We start from the raw sequence: 22863 nt of genomic DNA, 5'->3' as shown, positions 1-22863 counted from the left end.
TAAAAAAAATGCCAACCCACCCAGAGAGAGTCGACTCATACTGGAGATCGTGTTCACCAGATTCGTGTTAAACCGCCAGATGCAGTCGACTTGCTGGATAGATCTCATCTAACGTGACGTGCATCATCCACTACCCCACCCAGCGAGATCTCCGATACAGGGCCAAGTCCAACGTGGCCCCAGCCCAACTCCGAAGCCACGTCACTTCTCAATTTGCCAACTCCAAGGCACATCTTCCACTTCTGCCAAAATGCCCCGCTACTTCGTGGTTGACGCACGCTTCAGCATGAGCAACGACCCCAACTGTCCTCTCCTACACACTCGCAATGTTCACCACCGCGACATCCAACAGCCGAGCCTCAAGCCTCGAGCTCGCAGTGGCTCCATCTCAATCTCGTCACTCGGTGCTTTCCCAGCATCGCCAGTCAACCGGTTCGCCCAGTCCATGGGCCCCGAGCGCACCAATCCAGCGAGCGAGCCCTTCTGGACTCGACACACCACGCCAGCCATGTCCACTCGACGCTATGATTTCGTGTTGGACGATCCGTGGGACTTTACGTACGCCGCAAAGTCCAACCGACGAAGTGTGTGGCGCCGATTCGCCGAAAATGTCGACAAGTGCGTCTTCCGCGTCATGAGCAAATTCTACAAGTAGAAGCCAAAAATTACGATTTGTGTAGTTTTCTGTAGTTTTGAAGTTAATCGCCCCTTCAAGCCCAAAGGTAGGCTTAAACGTGGGAATGTCGATATTTATAAGTAACGTCGTCGTTATTTCCCTCCATTTACACGCCGATACGCTCCATCTCGGGAATCCGAGACACACTGCGACAGAAAAGCACCTGAGCTGCCACTTCGATGTCCAGTCGCGCCTTCTTCTCCCTCATCAGCTGGCCATAACTCGTAAACGCTTCTTGAAACGGCGTCGAGACGGCGCTAATGCACAGATACTTTTTCGCCAGTCGAGCGAGCGACGGGAACAGCCGCTGATAGCGACTCCACCACTCCAACGGGTCATGCTCGCTCTCATCTGTCGCCGGTAGAGACGGCGAGTCGAGATATTGTTGCACCTGCGTCTTGAGTTTGTCAAGCTCCGTCGCTGGCTCGTCCAGGGGGAAGAACTCGTGCAACAAAGCGGCGGCCTTTTTAGCGTTCGTAGCTGCTCCACTCGAAGCCTTCGCACTCGGATTCTGCTTCTTGTGTTCCTCCGTTTGGTCTTCTTCAGTCGCGACATCAGAGGGCTGATCTACAGCCTCCACACCGTCGTCTTTGTCGTGGACACCAAGAAGCAGGTAGAGCGATTCTACCAATCGCTCCTTCTCCGATACCGGTAAAAACGGTAATGACTTGAAGCGTGGGTCTAACAGACACGACAAATACGGAGACGACGGAGCCTCGCCAGACAAGCACAAGTCCATATTGAGGTTGCTGACGATCGTATGGCGCACAGTGGCAACCAGCGGGTCGCTGACCCACGTGCCTGCATCTGCCAAGTGTTTCTTCAACGAGTGTAGCAGCGGATAAATGATCGATAACCCAGGATACGCCAGTGGCGACACGTGCACCAAACCTTCGATGGGGTCCAGTAATCGAGCGAGTTGCTTCAACGACGCCCACTCTTCAGGAGACAATTCACAGCACACAAAGCGCAGCTGCATGGGTCGACGCGCTGGGTTGCTGTCGCTCTCCAGTCCCGTTTTGTAGCGTAGCAACATTCGCTCCAGCTCCACAATCCTACACATCATCTGCGTCGTGGAGTTCCAGCGGTCGCCGAAGTCGCAGATCACGGGCAACGACTCGCCCACGCTGCCATTCGAACCAGAGGAGGCGGATGTAGAGCTGGCGTTCTGGACGGAAGACGCGGCGTCGTCTGTGGCTGCATCCGCGTCCTGTCCTTCCTTGACGCCGTCCAGCTCGTCTCCGATCGTAGCGTTCCCGTTCTCAGCAACACTTACACTGACGCCGTCTGCGGTGGCTGCAATGGAAGCTGTTTGGGCTGAAGCAGCGGAGGCAGCACAGGCCTCTTCGCCCATACTGCGCTGCAGAGCGAGGAAAATCTGGTACTCGGACGGGTTCTGGATGAAATACGACACGTAGTTGCGGCATCGACGCGTGAGATCAGCGCACTCGCGTAAGCCAGTCGACACGGCGCCCTCAAGCTCCTCCACAAAGCACCGCACCACTGCCAAGCCAGGATACTCGCTGTGGATCGCAGTGGCCTCAGCCTCGGCTTCTGCTTGGGCTTGTGCAACTGTCCGTGGACTGTCGCTATCTTCTTCGTGTGCAGTATTCGTAGTGGACGTGTGTGGACGCATCGTCAGCGCTGCAACTTTGGACGACGGGATGTCCCACTTGTCCATGACATCTCGTAGCAGCGCGATGGTGTTCACTCGCTCATCTAGAGGCAGCACATACACCTCCAGCACACAGTCACGACGTCGGAAACCTCGCGAGATCCAGTGGCCACTGACTGTGAGCACGTTCTGGCCAAACACCGACGTCCAGTTGTTCAGCGACAGGCTCAGCACTTCCACGTCCGCCATCACTTCCTTCAAAATCTCTCGCTGCGAGTAATACAGATTCGCTAGCGCCAACTTGATGGCGTCTTCAGACGGGAGTTTGGGTACCGATCCGCCCAAACCTCCTCCGAATCCCAGAGTGCCGCCGAAGCCAAAGTTCAGTCCTGGCGTCGGCCACTCTATCGAGCCTCCGAAGAGCAGCATACTGAGTTCTGCCCCCATATGAGAGACGTCCAGAGGCTCGTATTGCGCAATCAGATACTTGAGCAGTCGGTGCGTCAGGATCTTCTGGTTCGCTGCGCTATTCGCGGCATTGCCACTCGTTCCGCTGATACTGGAGCTATGTCGGCGTCCGCGCAGTCCTGTGCTGGACGATCCTGAGAGTGTAGAGTAATCAAAGAACCTCTGGTCCAGCCCGACACCTGCCATCTCGATAGCCGCGTCATTAAGCTCAAAACCTGCTGGGAACTGTAATGCGCCTGACGTGGCTGTGGCTGTGGATCCTCCTGGCAGCGTCACGAAGCCTGACGGGTCAAACTCCGTCCCTGCCACTGTCAAGGCAGCTGTCTGTTCCGTCTGGTCCGCCACTTTCCTTCTCTTAAGTGCGGCGCCTCCACTCGCAGCGCGTCTTCTGGCGGTTCTCAGCTCAAGGAGCTGGTGTCTCTGCTTGCTACCCAGCGGGTCGCTAGGAGACAAACAAGCACCCAACACATTCGCAGTGTCCGCCGACATTAACAGACCAGAGCCTGCAGCGTTGCCGGCTGAGGTTGCGGGGGATGCGATCGCCTGGAGCTGAACTGGACGACGATGGAGCCCTCTCGGGTACTCGTAGTCTGCTGCGCACTTGCCAGGCGCGTATTTCTGGTGTTTCTTCCGCAAGTGGCGGTTCATGGTGCTAGTGCCGCCCGAGTAGGCGAAGCGCGTGGTCTGCGCGGGGCATAGCGTGCAGATAACGAACTTGCCGCTCGCGTCCTTCACGAAATAGTCCCAGATGAAGCTGGGCAACGCTATGGCCGCCTCGGCCTTATCTCGGCCGCGGCCGCTTCGTCGACCCAAGGCGACGGAGGCAGTGGATAAATCGACATCGTTGGCCGCATCCGTCGCATGAGATGTGTCTGCGTCCTCCGGAGTCTTGGAGTGATGGTCGCTCTCGTCCAAGACGGCGTCCGGCGGTTCGAGGATCAGCTCGGTGTCCATTTCTGACCGAATTTGCCTTAGAAATGTATGGAGCCGCGGTTCGCTACGGGCCACTTAATTATTGACCAATGGTATTAACTAAACACAAAGATTGTCGGAGACTATTTTTGGGATAGGTACATTTATCTTCGGGGCCCACATTAGGGGCTTATAAAGTTGTCATTAATTAGGATTTTTTTTGGCGGAGATGAGCCTCATTTTTGTCGAAAAATGCGCCTCCCGAGCAGGGGCTAATGGTAATCAAATATCATATGATATTTTGGATTGTAATAGTACTATTTTGATATTAAATCTTAGTAGTAACTCATTTTTGCCGTAGTTAGCATAATATTTAAATGTTAACTCGGAGAACTGAAAATATTAGATACTACATAATATTATATGATATTTTTCCACTTAAGTACGTTTCTTGCCACCTTACCCAGCCATATAACTTTTTCGATCAGGTTCTAAAAAAGCAGTAGGCTTTAAGACTGTATTTGCTCTAGTATTTCACCGTGACACAGACAAAGGCGATCGAGATGGAAAACTGCAAACGCTTGCAGCTGTTTAACGTTGATAGAGCGAAATCAAGACATTTGTTCTTGTTCTCTACCGATCTCCTCGTCCACATCGTGCGTCTAATAAACCTGCTGCCTATGGCGCTAGATTAATGCGCTCAGCAGTGCCAACATACGACGCCAACCTTGCCGTCACTCTCACAATTGTCCCTCCCTCACGGTTGATTAGTAATACTTCAGCTAGTCGAGAGCTAACGACATCGGATTAGTTAATTTAGCCTGATTACGCAATCTTTAAAAAAAAATATCGTATTAACTAATATTAAGTTGATATTTTATAATATTATATTGTCTTAGTAAGGTGATATTTTTTATATTAACTGGTCTACAGGTGATATTTTTACAATATTAACTTCACCGATTTTGGAGTTACCATTAACCCCTGCTCCCGAGCCGCATTTTTCCAGCTGATTCTCATTTTTAGGGGTACGCCGCTAAATATATAACCTGGTTACTTTCGAATCTGGTGGCTGGGAAGCGAAGGGTACAGCATGGCACGCCAAAAGGGCCAGAAGGGTGGCCACACCACCTTACTGCAGAGGCAGTTTATGGTGGAATGGCTGAAAAAACCGGCTAATTTCAATGTGATTGTGGGCAAGGCAAATGACGACCACTCTGCTGGCTTTGGAGGGGCGCGCACAAAGATGTCAGGCTTCGGTCAAATGGCAGAGTACGTGTTCACATCTTGCTTGAAGACTTTTGCGGATGCAGGTTCGCCGATACCGGCTAAGTATACCGAGCGATGGGATATATCGAGCGATGGGATGCTTATACATGCCAAAGCCGCTGGACATCTTACTTTAAGGTGTTTAGGAATATCAGGGAAAGGTTAGACTTCCAGACGGGATTTGGCCTTACTGAATCGCAGCTCGAAGCAGGGCTGGCGCTCGAAGAAGCTGTTGAAAAAGCTTGTCCGTTCTACTACGACATCGAAGGCCTGTTTGGAGACCGGCAAAACATTTCTCCATTCTCTACCATGGACAATCCGTCAGCGAAGCCCGCGCCATCAGAGAGCAGGAAGAGAGACGGGATGAGCGCCAGCTTCGGTTCAGGGAAGCGCAATCGGCTGTGCGCAAGGAGTTGCTTCTGCAACTTCTGCAGCGTGGCAAGACCGAAGACGAAGCTTTGTCACTTGTTGACCAAATTGCGCCGCTGTAGCAAGCCACAGATCCACATGAAGATCTTTCGTAGAGCCTTAATCCAACAGAATCACACAGCACCAGCCAGGAAGAAATTATCTTGTGGAGCCCGTGTGGACCGCGAATTGCGCCACTTCGGCTTGGTGCTCCGGGCTACGGTGCATCGCGCGTGAGTTCCCCTTTGAGTTCGTATCACTGAACTGTTGCCTATTGGGGCCTGCTCATCAGCACCCATCACCGCGCGGCAACTCCTTCACGCGCGGCAACTCCTTCACGCTCTCACGCGCGGAAACGCCTTCACGTCCTCACGCACGGCAACTCGTTCACGCCCTGCGACTCGTTCACGCCCTGCGACTCGTTCACGCGGGGTTACGGGCTACAAGGTAATTATCTGTTTTTTGTGGCAATTTAGTGGTGTTTCAGAGCTGAAAGCCCCCTCATTTTTCGACAAAAATGAGGCTCATCTCCGCCAAAAAAATCCTAATTAATGACAACTTTGAAACCCCCTATTAAGGAGATAATTTATTTTCAAGAACCAAAGTGATGTGATTGGTAGTTAGCAGTGTTGGGGCTTGTCTAATTACTTCAACGTGAGAGAGTTCTCGGGAAAGGTACAGAGAGAAAACGCCGTACATTTTCAGCGTTCTATCAGACGGCTATTCTTCAAGAACTGCACATTTCAAGCCACCGCTGAGAGATGCCAGCCCCTGTGTGAAGAGGCCAGCACCAGCAGTACAAGTGGACTGTCAGTGCCTGGCATTGACACTGACAGCCGATCCTGCATCCTATCCTACGCCTGTTGCTGCAGCCTGCGGCTGCGCACTTACCGACGTGCCACGTGCGGATGTGTGCGGTTATACCAAGTTTACTATGATCGATGGACAAGAGCGACCGTGCCGCCGTGCTGCTCACGACGACACTGACGTCGGTAAAGTATGGTTTACATTAGTTTATGTATCAAATAGAACTTGCGGAGAGGCGTACTGGGTTGCGTGAGGCTTACTCTCTCTCTCTCACAACTCAATTTGCGGCTCAGCGAACCCCAGAGAGAAGAGCAAGCCCACACCAGTACTGCAGCCCTGTCGTGGCCTTTTTCCCGGCACTCACTGTGTTTACGTACCTCTTTTGATTGCTTTTCAACTTAAGTGTAAGTATATTCTAATGGCACCTACGCTAAGAAGTGATCTACGCTTAGAGAGCAGTCCAGTGACGCGCCCTGCGTCACCTAAACCCTACCACCGAGGGAGTTGCAGCGCGCGGAGTGTGATAACAAAGCGCAGTGCTGTTCAAACCTAGAAATGTGCGCTGAGTGGCCGGCTATTGGAGATGATGATCGGGCCATTTACTACACGCGTAAGTAAACACGAAGCAATCTGAATGAAGTTTATTTTAATGCCTGTCTTTCAAAATATATGTTGATTGTATTGAGCTCGCATCGACGACAGCACAGCAACTTAAGGTATTTTCTGATATTATTTACACTGGTTGCCAGCCCCTCACAGTACTCCGTCTTGTTATACGTTCCTTAGGATTATCGAAGATGTACATCCTATGTTTTGGCAGCTTCTGTTAAAAAGTGAACGAGAAAGCTGGAAAAACTTATTGACAGCCCCCTCCACCCAACACAATGGTTGTCCTTGCATTAAATTATTGTAAATTATTAAAATTGTAATTTATTAAAATGAATCTGAGGAATTCTAACTATCAACTACTTTTTCATATCCACTCAGAATTCCGCAGATGGAAAAGGGGCAATCCCCAACAAGATATTTTCCGGGTACGATTGGGATTCCTGCTTCTTCACGTTCCTGGTTTACGGTTGTGTATGTTTTGTGTTGTGGTTGGTATCGCTGCATTGGCCGCAGCGATATTGCCGTCGCCCTTTCACTGTTGTTGCACTTAGTTGTGTATCAAAGAAGGCTGCAATGTCAGAGCCCTCATCTCCATCTCCGACTTCTGCTTCTACAGCATCAGCGTGCTCTGAGGCTCCCTCAGCGTTGTTGTCAAGGTCGGATTGCGCTGTTGACCCTGCATTTACCTTTGTTACGCGTTCGCTTTGAGCCCCAAGCGTGATCGTCCTTTTGGGATTTCCCTTCATTGAGGTTCCAGCTTGTCGATAGTGAGGCGGGGGCCTTATCGTCTCGCACGTATCAGCAGAAGCGTCGGTCGGAATGTGTATCGAAACAGTTGACATCGCAGCGTGGAGCACGTCTATCGAATATGCACCATGAAAGTATTGCAGAGGTCTATACAGCAATTGCATCCCTTTGTTATCGGATGCAAGTCGGTATATTACAGCTTTAATATGGCGGCACAGGATCCGGAGCTGCTCACAAGCCACACATCGCGATCACTGACCAGAAGACATGTTGACTTCGTACAACTTGACGTTGCCAACCTTTCCCGACGCATCAATAGCATCGAAGACGAGGAAGATGGATACGCCCGCAGGCATTGCCGACGCCGCGTTGTTCTTGCGTCATTAGGTTCATTGCGTGTGGGGTCAATTCGAAGCCGTCTGCTTTCCATTTGTCTAAAGCCAATCGATTCTTGCAGACTTCTACCGCACGAAGGCAAAACGCTATAAAGCCGATTACGACGACGTTTCTGCTCAAGTGGGCTACCAGGGTACGGCGTCGGTTGGAGGGAAGAAGCTTTTCTTTTTGAATTGTCCGGGCGGAACAGGAAAGTCGTTTAAACCCGAGCAAATATTTGATCACGTTCGGATACCACGAAAGGTTGCCATCGCGGTTGCATCGAGTGGAATTGCTGCCACTCTGTTAACAGGCGGTCATATTGCGCATTCGACGTCCCGGACTCCCGTCAAACTTACCGAGCCGTCGACGTGCAGCCTTTCCTGGCAGAACGAGAAGCCGAATGAATTTGTAGCGCGAGTTGGGTCATTTGGGACGAAGCGCTGATGATGAGCCGATCTTGCCTTTAGTCTTCGCCGCTATGGGAGCATTTGCGTCAAGTGTGGCTGACCGAGAACATGCGTGTCCGCACCGCCCCAGGCGCGGCCAGTGCAGCTAAGCTAGCAGAACTCTCTGGTTTTTACTTCAAATCGGAGAAGGCCGTTATCCGGTCAGCCATGAGATTAATGGTGACGCCATATGCATTCCACGCGACCATGTGTATCATTCCAGAACGACGGGTACAGCAACTTACCTCTGGTGAAGAAGAAGCGGATATGGAATCTCCCCCAAGTTTCCGGTTACTCCCTCCGGTGGATGAGGAGCACGAGCAAGACTTGGATGAAGTTGAAGAAGACTGACAAGTCCGCAACGTCAACGCACTCATAGATGCGGTGTACCCGGGCTGATACTGAGCATTTCACGCTTTTTTATTCGTTGAGCGAGCCAAACTAGCCCCGACTAATGCTAGTGTTCGGTGTATCAACGATATGGTTGCGGAACGGCTGTCGAGTGAAATGAAGGAGTATAGCTTGGTCGACAGCCTCAAAGGGGTCGCGGACGCAAATTTGTTTGAGCAGGAACGCCGAAACACCCTTTACTTCTCCAATATTCCTCTGCACAGGATTGTTCTGAAGGTTGGAGCACCTATCATCATGTTTATAAACCTGAATAACGACGCAGGGCTTTCCAACGGAACGCGACTTCTAGTTGTGTCACTGCGCGAGAGAAGCATCGAGGCCAGCATTATGTCCGGATCATTCAAGGGTAAAATGGTGTTCAGTCCTGGGATCGTCTTTTATAGTGAGGACGATGACACGGAGTTCCCGTTCAAACTCAAGCGTAAGCAGTTCCCGGTGGCTCCAGCGTTCGCCATGACTACCAACAAGGTCCAAGGCTAATTGATGCACCACGTGGGTATCTACTTGGAATCATCTGTCTTCGCACATGGGCAGCTTTGTGTGGCGATGTCGGGAGTGACTTCAAGGAAGGCGATCAAGATTGCTGTGGATCCAGAGACCATCAATGAGAACGGGAACCTACACACCAACAATATTGTGTACAGAGAGATCTTTGGAGCGCGGAATTGGTAGGGCACGTAATACATTTAATACGTTTAGCTTTGATTTTGAAATGTTCTTTAATCCGCTGCAGCGCAGCGTAGGCGTTCAGTCTGTACTACACCAACAAACCATGCCCTAACGTCCGCGGATCGGGCGCCCAGAGCGCTAGTACATGCATCAAAGCTCCCTAGTGAAGTGTGGTATGCGTCTGTCCGTCCGTCCATCCATAAAGGGCTAGGGCTAATTAATGTAGCGCTAATGCGGGCGTTCTACTGGCTGCCGAGCGTAGAGAAGGCGGCGTGGATTCGATTAAATTGCAATATGTGGTGTACACACTGTATGTGGTCTACACATCTTTCTTAAATGCACCGTTCAAATTTCATTTTGCCACCATTTTCGAAATGGAAGTCGCGGAACGCCACGCTACTCAAGGTACGCTGCGTGTATGCATGTTAGTTTGCGTTAGTAGCTAGTAAGACACACATTCACAAATAGTCCGAGGTTCCTGGGGCTGCTTAGGGAGTAGCTTATAACTTGCGGGATTTATCCTGCAAGTAGGTAGCCCGTGCTAAGGGGGTTTGGCTCCAGAATGCTCAGGTTCTTGGGGCTTTATCCCACCGCCCACTCTGCGCAAGAGCACATTTGGCCGCTGATCCATTTACCAGCTGAGCCGGTCGCTAATGGTTATTAATGGGCACGCGCATTGCGTGCGTGCAGCTGGTCAGGAGAAGTACCGTAACTGGCCTATTTTGACCGACAGATAGGATGGGGGCTGTAATAGCCTATCAATAACCAGCCTTTGCAATTAACGGCCGCCTTTTAAGAAAAGGAATCGCACCACAAGCTTCAGTACTATCCGGGGACCAAATCTGAATATTCGACTGCACAATTTTGCAAACTAAAACCGCTCCGAGCCCTACGGCCCGTGACTGTGGGATAAGTTATCGGAGATAACCTTGATGGGAGCAAGCAATCCCGGGTTGTAAGCAGATGTCCAACACCCTACGTTTTGAAAACCTACTGCTACGTGCGGTGTACTTAGACTTTGTTTAGCGCGTCACGCTTTCGTGTTCGCCGACGTATGGCTTGAACAAAGCCGAAGAGGACACGGGAAGAGCCTGAGGAGGCCCTGAGCGAGAATGAACTGATCAAAGCGACAGGAGAAGGAAGCACGGAAGCAACGTATGAACAAGCGCCGAAGGAAGCGCTGTGACTTGAACAAAGCGCTTCAAGTCCGCAGTGTCCACCAAGAAGCTACGGCGGTTACGGAAGCTACGGAAGATCAAGCTGGCCGTATTGAAGAGCGAGGGAAAAAGCCGGAAGCGTCCGATCCTGTGGTACTTCAGCGCCGGTTTGCGGCCGAAATGGAGGCAGCTTACCAAGCTGAAACTGAAGATATGGCTTTATTTACAGTACCTGTCGTATCTGAACCAGCGGATCGAGACGATGTCCCGATCTCGGCTGCGCCGCGAGCTCGCGACAAAAGAGCTAATAGGACACTGTCTCAGGCAGATTGCGAATGAACACGCGACGCACAGCGAGCTCAGCGTGACGAAGTAAGATGACACTTTCTCAGCGCGACTGTGCGAGGACGAAAGCTGATGAGCGCAAGCATGTCCAAAGGGCTAGCGGAGAGGAGATTCAGAAGCGACCCGAGCAGAACAGACATCGGCGATACACAGAGCAGGGCTGACGCAAGCGCAAGGCCAACACGAACGCGACCTAAACCGTGAACAACACGCTTTTCGGCGTGCGCAGCTGGCGGGGCAACAAAGGGAAACGGAACGTGACCTAGACCGACAGTGGCAAGCCATTCGAAGAGCAAGGTTGACAGAAGAAGAACGCCAACAGGAGTTCGAGCGTGTGCGTACTAGACTTCAATGCGCCCGTTATCGCCGTGCTCCTTTTTCTCACAAAGACTTCGACGTGTCCGTGATAAGGGGTGACGGCGTGGTATACGGCCGGCACAAGCTCCCGGCTACAACCGTTTGTCCTATTTACAATGCTTGGAAGTGGCCTGGCGAGTCTGCGATATCATGCTGCCTGGCAGGCAGGGTAAAGCTGCCTCCACTGCATCCCGCGCCAGCACAGCTGCTCCAGCTGTACGGGGACCCCGAGTATCGCCGTCAAATCCGTGCATACAATCAGCCTTTTCGTTTACGTCGATTGGTCCTTCGTGCTCAAATGATCGTTTCAAAACGTACGCCAAGACGAGAGCGTTGCAGGTACACACGGCGTGTACACATATCGCAGTCAAGGGGCTATGGAGCACTACATAGGGTCTCTCCTCCCCCACACAGACCATCGGACAGGCGCGGGGGTAGCTCCCATGTTTGCGCAGCTACATTGTAGATCCAGACATGCAACGCCGCGCGGAGCGGCGTCTTGGTATATTCGCGGATCTAGATCGTGTTGCACTACTGGACATCAAGAAAATGATGGCAGAGCACAACTCATTAGCGCAACGGTACCTCCACTTTGGGCAGGAAGTGCAGCAACACAACACGAAGGGTCCAGTAGACGTGGTGTTCCGTCTACATCGCGACCGGGGACGCATAACCGCCCCACTGTGTCTGAAGTGGCTGCGACTTTCCTTGAGGGTGGCAACCTAGTTCAGCATCTGGATCTACGACTCTTAATACGCGATCATAGGCTGCTACGTTTACACGAGGCTCACGCCGATTACAATCCACTCCAATACCCGCTTTTCCTTCCTTATGGAGAGGAGGGCTGGACCTACACAGCCGAGTTCGCAAATGGTGCTGAGTATCGAGACAAGAAGGCGATATCGCTTTGTGAACACGTCGCATTCCGCTTCACCAGAAAGTGGATGATCCGTCTGTTCCCCACCAAGACGGGCGTCTTTTTTAACAGTGGTGTGTAGCTCAGCGTGCAAAATGCGAGCAAGAACAGCTTCGCTGGGAGGCCGACAATCAGAAAACACTTCGCGCCGATCAATAGAGCGGTGTTCAAGACGCCTTGCTCAACGAAGATATTTTGGCTTTGGCGGAAGGAGAAATGCTGCTGTCGGAATATGACAGGGCCTAGAACAGATTGGTGCACCCGGACCGGGACGGAGGCAGCAGATGACGACCTACCCACTTTCTTAATCAGGTTGGCAAGCGTATCCTACTACCGGGCTAGCACCTGGAAAGTCCGCGGCCCATGTACAAGTCGTATCAACATTCGGTGGCAATTGTTCGGGAATATGGACGGCCCGACGTCTTCCTGACTGAAACGTGCAGCCCCAAGTGGGACGAGATTCTTAAAGCGATACCTTCCGATGTCCAGACAGCTCAAGATGGACCAGACATCGTGGCCAGCGTGTGGCAGCAGAAATTGCAAGCGACGCCTGACAATTTAACCAAGGCATTTGGGGGAGAGTGAAAGCGCGGATTTACGTTGTCGAATTTCAAAATCGAGGACTCCCCCACGCTCACGTATTAGTTATTTTGGCTTATGAAGACAAATGACGAACGCGCGATATCGTAGACAAGATGGTATGCGCTGAGATCCCAGATAAGGATAAAAATCATCAGCTGTATGAAACGGTCATGTCATGCATGCTCCATGGTCCATGTAGGCCTGCAAACCCTTCATGCACCTGCATGAAGGACGGCAAGCGCCCCAAAGGGTATCCCAAGCCATTAACAGAAGTTACACGAACCAATGCCAATGGATATCCTAAACTATCAATGCAAGCACGGTGTCCGTCCGTCCGTCACACGAAACGCTCAGATTTTTGAGTCTTCCCATTGGCTGCCGAGCGGAGCGAAGGCGGCTTCGATTGGTTAAAACTGAATTATGTAGCTTACATAAGTAAACTCATGTGGTTCACAGAGCACATATGGAGATTTGCACAAGCCTATCCATTATCCGAAGGTGGTATCGTTTTAGTATCATGAAGTATTATATTTACTATTTAATATTGCATGCTGCTTTTAATATTTGAGTGCTACTTTTTCTCAAATGAAATAGGCCCTAAAGACGCTTTCTATGCTGCAAGGTGCTTAGCGTACACGTAGGAATGCGTGCTTTTGAGGCTATACTATTAATATACGTAATACACTATCATAAAGGTTTCTGCAAGTTACAATGACTTTAATAACAACAACTGTTTTGATATATATAAATTATCGGAGGGTGAGGTAACTGACTGAGCTGCCAAATCGTAGTACATGTACAACAGAAGCTGGCCGTAAGAACTGGCCGTAAGAACTGGCCGTAAGAACAACGCTGCTAATAAGCGTTGTCACTTGATCCATAGTGATAGATAGTCTTCGATTAAACTCAAATGTGTTACTGCTGTAAATCATTGTTTTCTAAGAGTTGTTTAGACAGCAAAATCCGATACTACTTAGCTGACGGACGCGTCGCCGACAGGGGCGTAGGATACGATTTATAATGGAGCGGCAAGACAGCAACAAAACGTGAGAGGTGCTAATTATAGTTGGCTAAGTAGATAGTTTTAGACTGAACAAAAAGAACTCATACGTTACTGCTGTAAACCAGAGTTGTTTAGACAGCAAAATTCAGTACTACATAACGGGTGGACGTGTCGCCGACAAGGGTGTAGGATACAATTTTGTATGGAGAGGTAAGACAACAAAACACGAGAGGTGTTAATTATAGTTGCCTAAGTAGATTTCATAAAGAAACATTAATAAACTTGGAGCCTAAATGACATTTAACCATCCTGGAATCATCGTTAAACTATCGAACAAAAAAACACCGCCGTCTACAATAACAACAGCAAGGCGTCTTGCGACGCATTATCCAGATGCTTTAATCATAACTGGCACAGATTGGAGTGTCTAATGACTCATTATGGATCAGCACAAAATGAGCGCTAAATGTATTAAAATGTACAAAATTGAATTTTGTTTTGTTTTCTCATTGAGCTTGGTATGAGAAGTGATCAATCTTTAGCTACTTACAAGATTAAACAGGCAGTACAAGCGAGTAAGAAGTGCAAGCTGATCACGCCATTACTATCTTTTGCGTTGATGTGAGCTAGGTTTTATGGCTCAGAAACGGCCCGTGGTATCGAGCACGACGCTAAACTAAACATATTGTGTAGCGTTTGTAGAAATGTTGTTTGAAGTGCAGGTGGTTATGGGTGAAAGATGAAGATACAGTTATAACCAACAATAATAAAGAGGTTGTAGTAAGAATATTGATTCATGATCATTAGAATAATTATTTCTTATTAGGTAAGCATGTTGACCCATATTACTTAATGAAATTAAAAATATTGATGCGCATAGGGGGGCTAGCTTTTTGTAATACCTAACCCGCCGAAGCGTAGCTGAGGGGGAAGGCCAAAACAAGTATAACTAAACCTGAAGTACCGCCGCGTAGCGGCGGCGCTCGGCTAGTCCAGTATATAGACGACGTCGGCGACAAGAATGGGCTCTAAAGGTCAAAGGCAAGGAATACGACAATGCCACGATTAACCAGTGGGTTGTACCGTACAGTCCGTACTAGTACAACTGCCAGATTAATGTGGAAGTGTACACGGATATATCTGCGGTTAAATACCTGTACAAGTATGTGTACAAAGGGCCCGACATGGCTACACTCACTGTGGAAGAAGTTCGAGGAGGCTAGCAGACTGCGCGTCGAGAACCAAACGATATTCTACGTTTCTTGAGCGCCCAAAACATTTCTCCTGTGGAAGCTTGCATGTGCCTGCTCGATTTCACGATTCAGGGGAAAACTCATGCAGTGACACAGCTAACAGTTCATCTCGAGTCAGGGCAGCCTGTTTGCTTCCACGAGACGGAAAACCCGGAGGTGGTTTTGGAACGTGGTAGCCACACAATGTCGACCAGATTCGTTGAGCTGTGTGCGAGTGAAGTGCCCGAGAATCATATTGCCAGGACGATGCTGTATCAGGACACCCCCAAAGCGTTCTGCTGGAAAGTGCCGGAGAAAGAGCAACCGAAAAGGTGGGTACGCCGAAAACAGTATCAAGCTGCGATTGCATTGCATGACCCACGTGTCGCCTCAAGATTTTGAGCGGTTCTATCTTCGACTATTGCTCTGTCAGCGTAAAGGTCCAATGTCATTTGAAGACTTGAGAGCGGTTAACGGGGCTGTCTACCCCACATTCCAAATTGCGGCGCGGGAGGGTGGCTACTTGGAGAATGACAACGAGTGGGTTTCGTGTTTGACGGAAGCTGCTGAGTTTCAAATGTTATGTCAACTACGCCAGCGCTTTGTCACCATTCTGGTGTATTCAGCTCTAGCAAATGTTGGTGCTCTATGGGGTCGGGTTTTCGCAGATATTTCACAGGATTTCGCACGCAAACATCAGGCTTTGATGGACCCCTTCAAGTCGGCGCTGGTAGAATTTGAAACGCTGATGAACATTCAAGAACAACTTCAAGCGAACGGATATGCGGTAGGAGACTTCGACGAGCTCCCTCAATTAGGGTCGTTCCCCACATTATTTCGTGAAGTACTCGCCAAAATCGGATTACAGCGACGTGAGCTCACATGATACGATGCGTTAGCTTTCGAGGCGATTGTAAACACAGAAGATTGGATGAACGAAGGTCAACGGGTGGTTTACGACCAGATTTTTGAAGCGGTAGACTGTCCTGAGGAGCAAGAAGTATGATTTTATCGATGGCCCGGGTTGTACTAGAAAACCTACACTGCTTCAAAACATTCTGACCGAAGTCAGACTCTCGAAGAAAATTGCCATCGCTGTGGCGTCCAGTGGTATTGCCTCGCTCTTGCTCATGTGTGGTAGAAGAGCGCATTCTACCTTCAAAATACCTTTGAAATTAAACGAGAGCTCGACGTGCGGTATAAGGAAGAATGTCCATATTCGGGAGTAGATCAAGCATGCAGGTTTGATTGTTTGGGACGAAGCGCCCATGGCCCATCGCCACGCGTTCGAGGCAGTAGATCGAGCACTGCGGGACATATTTGACAACGATACCGAGCCTTTTGACGGGAAAGTGTTAGTACTTTCGGGAGATTTCCGTCAGATTCTCCCAGTCGTGAAGAATGGAACACCCGTCGAGACAATCGACGCCTGCCTTAAGTCGTCTGGAATGTGGCCCCAATTTCAGACGTTCCGACTCACGGAAAACATGCGAGTGCGCACAGCTGAGGTGGCGGACACTGCTGAGAAAATGGCTGGGTTCTCCGAGTTCCTGCTGCAAGTCGGGGGCGGGGGGGGGGAATCCACCTGTGTCCGAGGACGAGGACCAGGAAATTCGTCCTGACGTTATTCTAAGAGACATGGGTCGGATCATTGACGAGATGTATGGCGCAATTAATAACCCCGAGGTTGCTACCGACGAGTATTTCGCTAACCGAACGATCCTCACGACCACGAACGCAATCGTGCACCGCATCAATGAAGCGGTGACCGATCGATTAACGGGACAGGCGCGTGAATACACGTCTTCGGATTCTGTACAAGACGATGGTGACGGAAATTTCTTCGAGCAGGAGGTACTCCACTCGATGATTATCAGTGGAATTTCTCCCCACAAGCTGACCCTCAAGGTAGGGATGCCTATCATGATGAAGCGGAACCTAAATTCAGATCTAGGGCTTTGCAACGGATCACGGCTTCGAATCGTGGCCCTCAAGGCACATGGCATTCACGCCACAATCAGGACAGGTGAGCGACAGGGGCAACATGTGCTGATTCCCCGCATTGTTTTAATCAGTGATGGAGCCATTCGAAGTTTTCCATTTCATGTGAGACGAAAGCAGTTTCATATCCAACCGGTTTTTGCAATGACCATTAACAAGGCGCAATGACAAACGGTGCAGTACTTGGGGCTGTATCTAGCTACAGCTTGCTTCTCCCACGGGCAGCTGTACGTTGCGATGTTGCGAGTGACTTCATGATCAAGATTCAAGGCGCTGGTCGAGTACCCAAAAAGCTGGAGGATCAGGATGGGGTTTACACCCAGAACATTGTCTACAGGGCAGATCTTTGGGTTCAAAGTAATAATGTTCAATTTCACACGCACTTAATACATCACGTTTACATCAAATATGTTTCCGCCGGAGCGCAGCGAAGGCGGGAGCCTTTTCCCCTGCGACTAAAACCTGCCACCTCCGCCGCGTCGCGGCGGCGGCCGACTAGACCCAAAGTAAGATTTGCACAAGGCTATCCACCATCCGAAGGTGGCATCGTTTTAATAATATTTACATTTTTTAATGCTGTTATTTTTAATATTCGAGTGCTATCGCTTGGTTTTAATGTCGCAAGGTGCTAAGCGGATACGTAAGAATGCGCATTTCCGAGGACATGATTTTAATATACGGAATACGCTGTACCCTATCGTTTTTGATCAAGTTATGCACCGGCAAGCTACGATGACAATCATCAGCTAAAATAATAACCATGATTGTTGTGCTGTAAACATAGGTTACCTGAGTGGGTTTCCATCAGGTAGCTGCCAATTCGTAGAGCAACAGTAGCTGGCCGTAATAACTGGCTGCAACAGCAACTCTGTGCTAAAAACGTTGTCGCTTGAGCCATAACGATAGATAGTCTCAGATGGAGCGAAAATAACTAATATGTGCTGGTGACAATTACTACTGTAAGCGAATGGACCTTGGCCTTTGTTTTCTAAACGTTTTTTAGACAGCAAAATCTGAAACTACTAAACCGGAGGACGTGTCGCCAATATTGGCGTAGGATAAAGTTTTAAATGGAGCGGATAGACAACAACACAATATGAGATGCGTAAATTAGGGTTAGTTAATTAGACCCCATCAAGAAACGTTAAGCTTAGAGTATAATTGATCGTTAAACCATTCTGGAATCTTATTTAAACTACCAAATAACAAATACCGCCGCTAATAACAACAGCAAGGCGCATTTTCCAAATGTTTTAATCATAACTGGCAGATTCGAGTAACTAATGACTAATTTTGAATAACCACAAAATGGACGCACTTCAATGCACTAGAAATGCTACAGTTTGAATATTTTTTAGCTTTCATTGAGTTTTGCAATCTTTAGTTAATTACAAGCTCTAACAGACCGTACACGCAGTTATTTAGTGCAAGCTGGGCAGGCCGTTACTATTCTTTGCATTGATGCGAGCTAAGTTTCATAGCGGCACAAAAACGGCCCATGATATCGAGCACGACGCTAAATTAAATATATTGTGTAGCATGCTATTTGAAATGCAGGTAATTTTGACAGTGATAGCCAACAATAATAAAGAGACTGTGTCAAGATCACTAGAATAGCATGGTCAGTATGATGCTAGAGACTCAGTCTTTTGTAAAAATATTTGCACGGCTTACTGGGAACTCAGAATTTTGTAGCGACTGGTCTAAATCAAACCCAGATTTATGAAATTAAAGAAGTCGATTTAGGCACATAGGGGTTCAGAGGTTTAAGAATAATTATCCCGCCTCCGCTTCGCTTCGGCGGGAATGCAAACAACTAGAATACAAGGCCGCGTAGCGGCGGCGCTCGTCTATAATAGTTTTATATAAACTTTGTACCTTTTACGCGGTAAAAGTGAATAAATGCAAACAAAGGAAGATTTGAAAAAAGTCTGATGCTTGATATTGTAGCATTCAAGATGTGACCAACGTTGCGTTTTGTGATTAACATCTCATTGGCTGATTTTCCCATTCTGACAGTTTTGACCAATCAAACACATAGTTGTGGACCACATCAAGTAATTTTGAGTATCATACATGTTCTGTATTCGCAGCGATATCGACTAAGTGGCATGAGTAACGATATTTTGGCTAGAACCGGCTGGGTGAATGTAGAACACAACTTGAGTTTTTTTTTATGAATACATAGGATAAAAACAAAAAGCCGCATACGAACCTGCATATCCACCACCAAGAACCCGCCCTGAAAGCAAATTCGACTTCGCTAAGAGCACGGGGAATGGCACCGGAATGAGGAATAATTAAGCCAATTTTTAACTTTAGCATCATCCGATAGCACCATGTCCACTAACATGTGGGTCAACCACGAAGAGAACCCCTCCTAGGAGCTCACAAAGAAAGCCGCTTCTCGACGTCAACGATTAATTCGTAATCAGACTAAGAAGTTAAATATGTAAGCTTTTTAATCGATATTACCAGTAATTCGCTAGCTTAGCGGTGTGAGGCCGGCGCAGCTGGCCTGCCCACCGAGAAAGAATCTCTCATGATTTCTCTTTATCTCGATTTCTATTTCAGCCTTCAAGATTTCCGTGTTTGAGCTACGACGTTAGCTACAAAACTGCATGAAAGGAGCTGCTAGTACTTACAGGGAGCTACTGCACGCGCAACGATAGTTCAATATTTTTTAAACGCTTCCACGCTCCTTCCGACCTAAAGCGAAGGACCCAGGCTAATATCTTCATTCCGCAGACCCAAGGCATAGAGCCATTACACGAAAAGTTAAAACTATGCAGACAACAACCCTACACACGAGTGACAGACTCTCGAATAGAGAAAAACAAGTAAATTGTGTAGAAACGCCCGTCCTAAGTAGTCTCTTTCCCTGTTACGGGTTCTTCAAAGTCAGCAGCTTATTTTTTCTCAGCATTTGGGCCTTGTAAATACCGAGGGCCTCCATAACGGTACTGTCCTTGGCAAAACCAGCTTTCCTCAATCGCTCCGAAAGAACTACAGGGTTTGCCTCTGCCTTTTTCCATGCCTGGAGGTGGCCCTTGATATCCGGGTTCTTCAGCTTCTGGCGCAGGTACTTAATGTCAACGTCAGTGAACGTCTTTAACTTGCCGTTGACGTCCAGGACCAGCTTGTTCACGTTTCCGCTTTGGGTAGCTTGTAGCCTCTTCACCGCGCTCATGTCTACTTTGTACTTCTGCAGCACATCGTCGATAAGCTTAAAACTTGGAATCGACCTCTCTTCTTCTGGAGTGTCCTGGGCGTGGGCTGGCTGCTCGAGTTTGCCTCGCAAGAATCTTACGCTCTTCGCTGGGCCAACATCCACCGACGGCTCCACATCAGCTGGGCTCGCGGCCGATAACTTGGTCCGGCTAGTGGCTGAGACCCCATCGCAGCTAGCAAGAAAGGAAGCGGCGACGACGAGAAGATAAGAGCTGACGCGCATCGTAAGTCCTATGAGTCGGTGCGGAAGAGCTTGAGCGGTCGCGGGATAAACGAAAAGTGGGCGGTGACACGTATTGAGTAGAACACTTTACTCCGTACAAAGCTAATGATTTTTTCAAGGTATTGCTGGTGTTTTACGAAATAACAAATCGCATTCTGGATACAGTGAACGGTAGTATAAATAGTTGGTACCACGTAATACCGCTCGTATTAATAGACACCTACCTTTAAACACTACTTCTTACTTCTATTTAGACATTCATCTTCATTCCTAGTTTTCTTATCACATATGGTGCATTTGTAAATCTTTGTGATTGGTCAAGTCCAGGAGACTCTCCTCCTGGAGAGATATTTGCTTGCAGTTTTGTAAAAGAGAGTACAGTACAGTACAGTACTGCCACTCGTTTTCGCGGGGTGGACAATATAGGACTTGCAAATAAACCAAATTGAAGCTTACAAACTATAGTTCATTTGGATTCAGGATCATCACATCCGGAAGTTTATCAAAGGTCCAAAGGCGCGAAAACGGGGTGCAGTACTGTACTTCTGCATACCGGTTCTGCCAGAACTTCTGGTTTTTCCTTTGAAGTAAAAAAACGTCACATAATCGTTAGAGAAAAGTCAATCGTCAAGACATTCAGTACATGATTGCGTGAATTCCCGATCGTATTCATGTTATGAATACGTTCGGAAAATACACGCAATCATAGTCGACCCCTTGGAATGGAACGAGCACTGAGGGAGCGAGCACGACTACCGGTATCTGCTCCTTGCTCTCGTGTTGGACGGCACGAAATCTACTACCGTCTTACCGCGTACTAGACGCCTAGGCGTTTAATACGATCAAGTCAAAATCATTTTGGAGAGAAGAATCCCTCGTATTGAACGCCTATTCAAATACAACGCCTAGCATGACCATGTGGTAGTAGCACATACGGCATGCTGAAACTTGTGTTCATCGATGGATGGCCGGCGCTGGCCGGCCGAGCTGGTTTTGCCGATGGATGGCCGACGCTGTCCGACCGAGCTGGTTTTGCCTCCTTCAGTGCCTTGGCAGTTCCCATTTTGCTCAAAAACACGCACAAGCATGCCTTCAAAACGCTCCAGCTATAGCCTACAGTTCAAGCTGCATGTAATCAGCGAGTACAAGTTCAACGTTAAAGGGTGTGGGTTCAACGCGCTTGCTAAGAAAGTACGAATTGACGTCTCCATCATTGGTTCGCGATTGGCACCGCAACCGAGAGAAGCTTCATGCCGCTTCCAAAGACCGACAAGTAGCGACACGAACAGCTCGGCGTCTGCCTGGAGCAGGTAGAAACCCACAGCATCAACAACTGGAGAAGGACCTAAACGAGTGGATCATTGAGAGAAACAACAAAGGACTGCGTGTCAAAGACAAGTATATACAACTTCAAGCTCTCAACCTTCACAGCAAGTTGGTAGTTGTCGACTCCGATAAGCAGCCCGACCCATTCAAAGCATCTTCGGGGTGGCTGGACCGCTTCAAAACCCGATACAATCTAGTGTCCCGCCGCCAAACAACTACCAGAACGCTTCCGGTCGATGCTGCAGCTATTTGTCTTGCCTTTATCAATGAGGCTCAAGCTCTCATTGAAAAGCACAACATTCAACCCTGCAATGTCATTAACATGGATCAGGTTCCGGGGTATTTCGAGACCGAACCGAAAACAACAATTACGACCAAAGGCTCACGTGAGGTCTTGCTGCGAAAAGGCGGAACGAGCCACAAACGCTTCACTGCAACATTCTCGATCACTGGAGACGGCCAAATCTTGACCCCTCACTTGTTGTTCTCGAAGTTGAAGAAGAAACCTGTGTGTCCACCAGGCGTCATGGTAGACGTTAACAATTCCGGAATGTGGAGCGATGAAATCTTGTTAGAGCACGCTAAACAAGTCATTTGCGGTCGCCAAGAGACAAAGTTCTATCGCCAGCACGTCCTGTACATCATCGATTCCTACGCGGCGCATGTCAAAATGTTTGATGAGCAACGGCTTCGCAACTACAACGTTCATGTGCTGTTAGTCCCACCCAACCTTACGAGTCTCTGCCAGCCGCTGGATGTTGCCGTTAACCGCAGCTTTCAAGAATTTTATCGGGACAAGTATGACACTTACATTGCGCAAGCACTGTGTGACTCGGCGCTTCAAACGCCTGCTGGCAATCCAAAAGTACCAAAGTACTTTAAAGTCGCCGAATGGGTGCTTGAGTGGGCAGCAAGCAAAACGAGTGAGGAGATTTATCATGCTTTCGAGCTATGTGGGCTTGTTCGTAGGTCAGCTTTCAGCATGGAAATGCTGCATCCGCCTCTCAGACAGCTTATTAGTGGCGAAATCAGCATGGATGAGTGGCATCAGCGATACCAAGCTCTTGTGTCGAAT

General features: G+C 48.9%; 2 protein-coding genes across 2 annotated transcripts; one reads left to right on the top strand and one right to left on the bottom strand.

The window, feature by feature from the left end:
- Positions 1 to 250: 250 nt before the first annotated feature.
- PITG_16840 (uncharacterized protein) lies at positions 251 to 655 on the top strand (the record flags this gene model as incomplete). Its single annotated transcript, XM_002897234.1, has 2 exons — positions 251 to 305; positions 372 to 655. 2 exons carry the CDS (start codon positions 251 to 253, stop codon positions 653 to 655), a joined length of 339 nt encoding a protein of 112 aa, XP_002897280.1.
- Positions 656 to 19892: 19237 nt separating this feature from the next.
- PITG_16836 (secreted RxLR effector peptide protein, putative) lies at positions 19893 to 20462 on the bottom strand (the record flags this gene model as incomplete). Its single annotated transcript, XM_002897233.1, has 1 exon — positions 19893 to 20462. One exon carries the CDS (start codon positions 20460 to 20462, stop codon positions 19893 to 19895), a length of 570 nt encoding a protein of 189 aa, XP_002897279.1.
- Positions 20463 to 22863: the final 2401 nt, after the last annotated feature.

Source organism: Phytophthora infestans, genomic scaffold (genome assembly GCF_000142945.1).
Source record: "Phytophthora infestans T30-4 supercont1.46 genomic scaffold, whole genome shotgun sequence".
In the NCBI taxonomy this organism is placed as follows: domain Eukaryota; phylum Oomycota; class Peronosporomycetes; order Peronosporales; family Peronosporaceae; genus Phytophthora; species Phytophthora infestans.
Note: the sequence above shows the minus strand (reverse complement) of the source record. Positions and strands in the feature narration are given on the sequence as shown.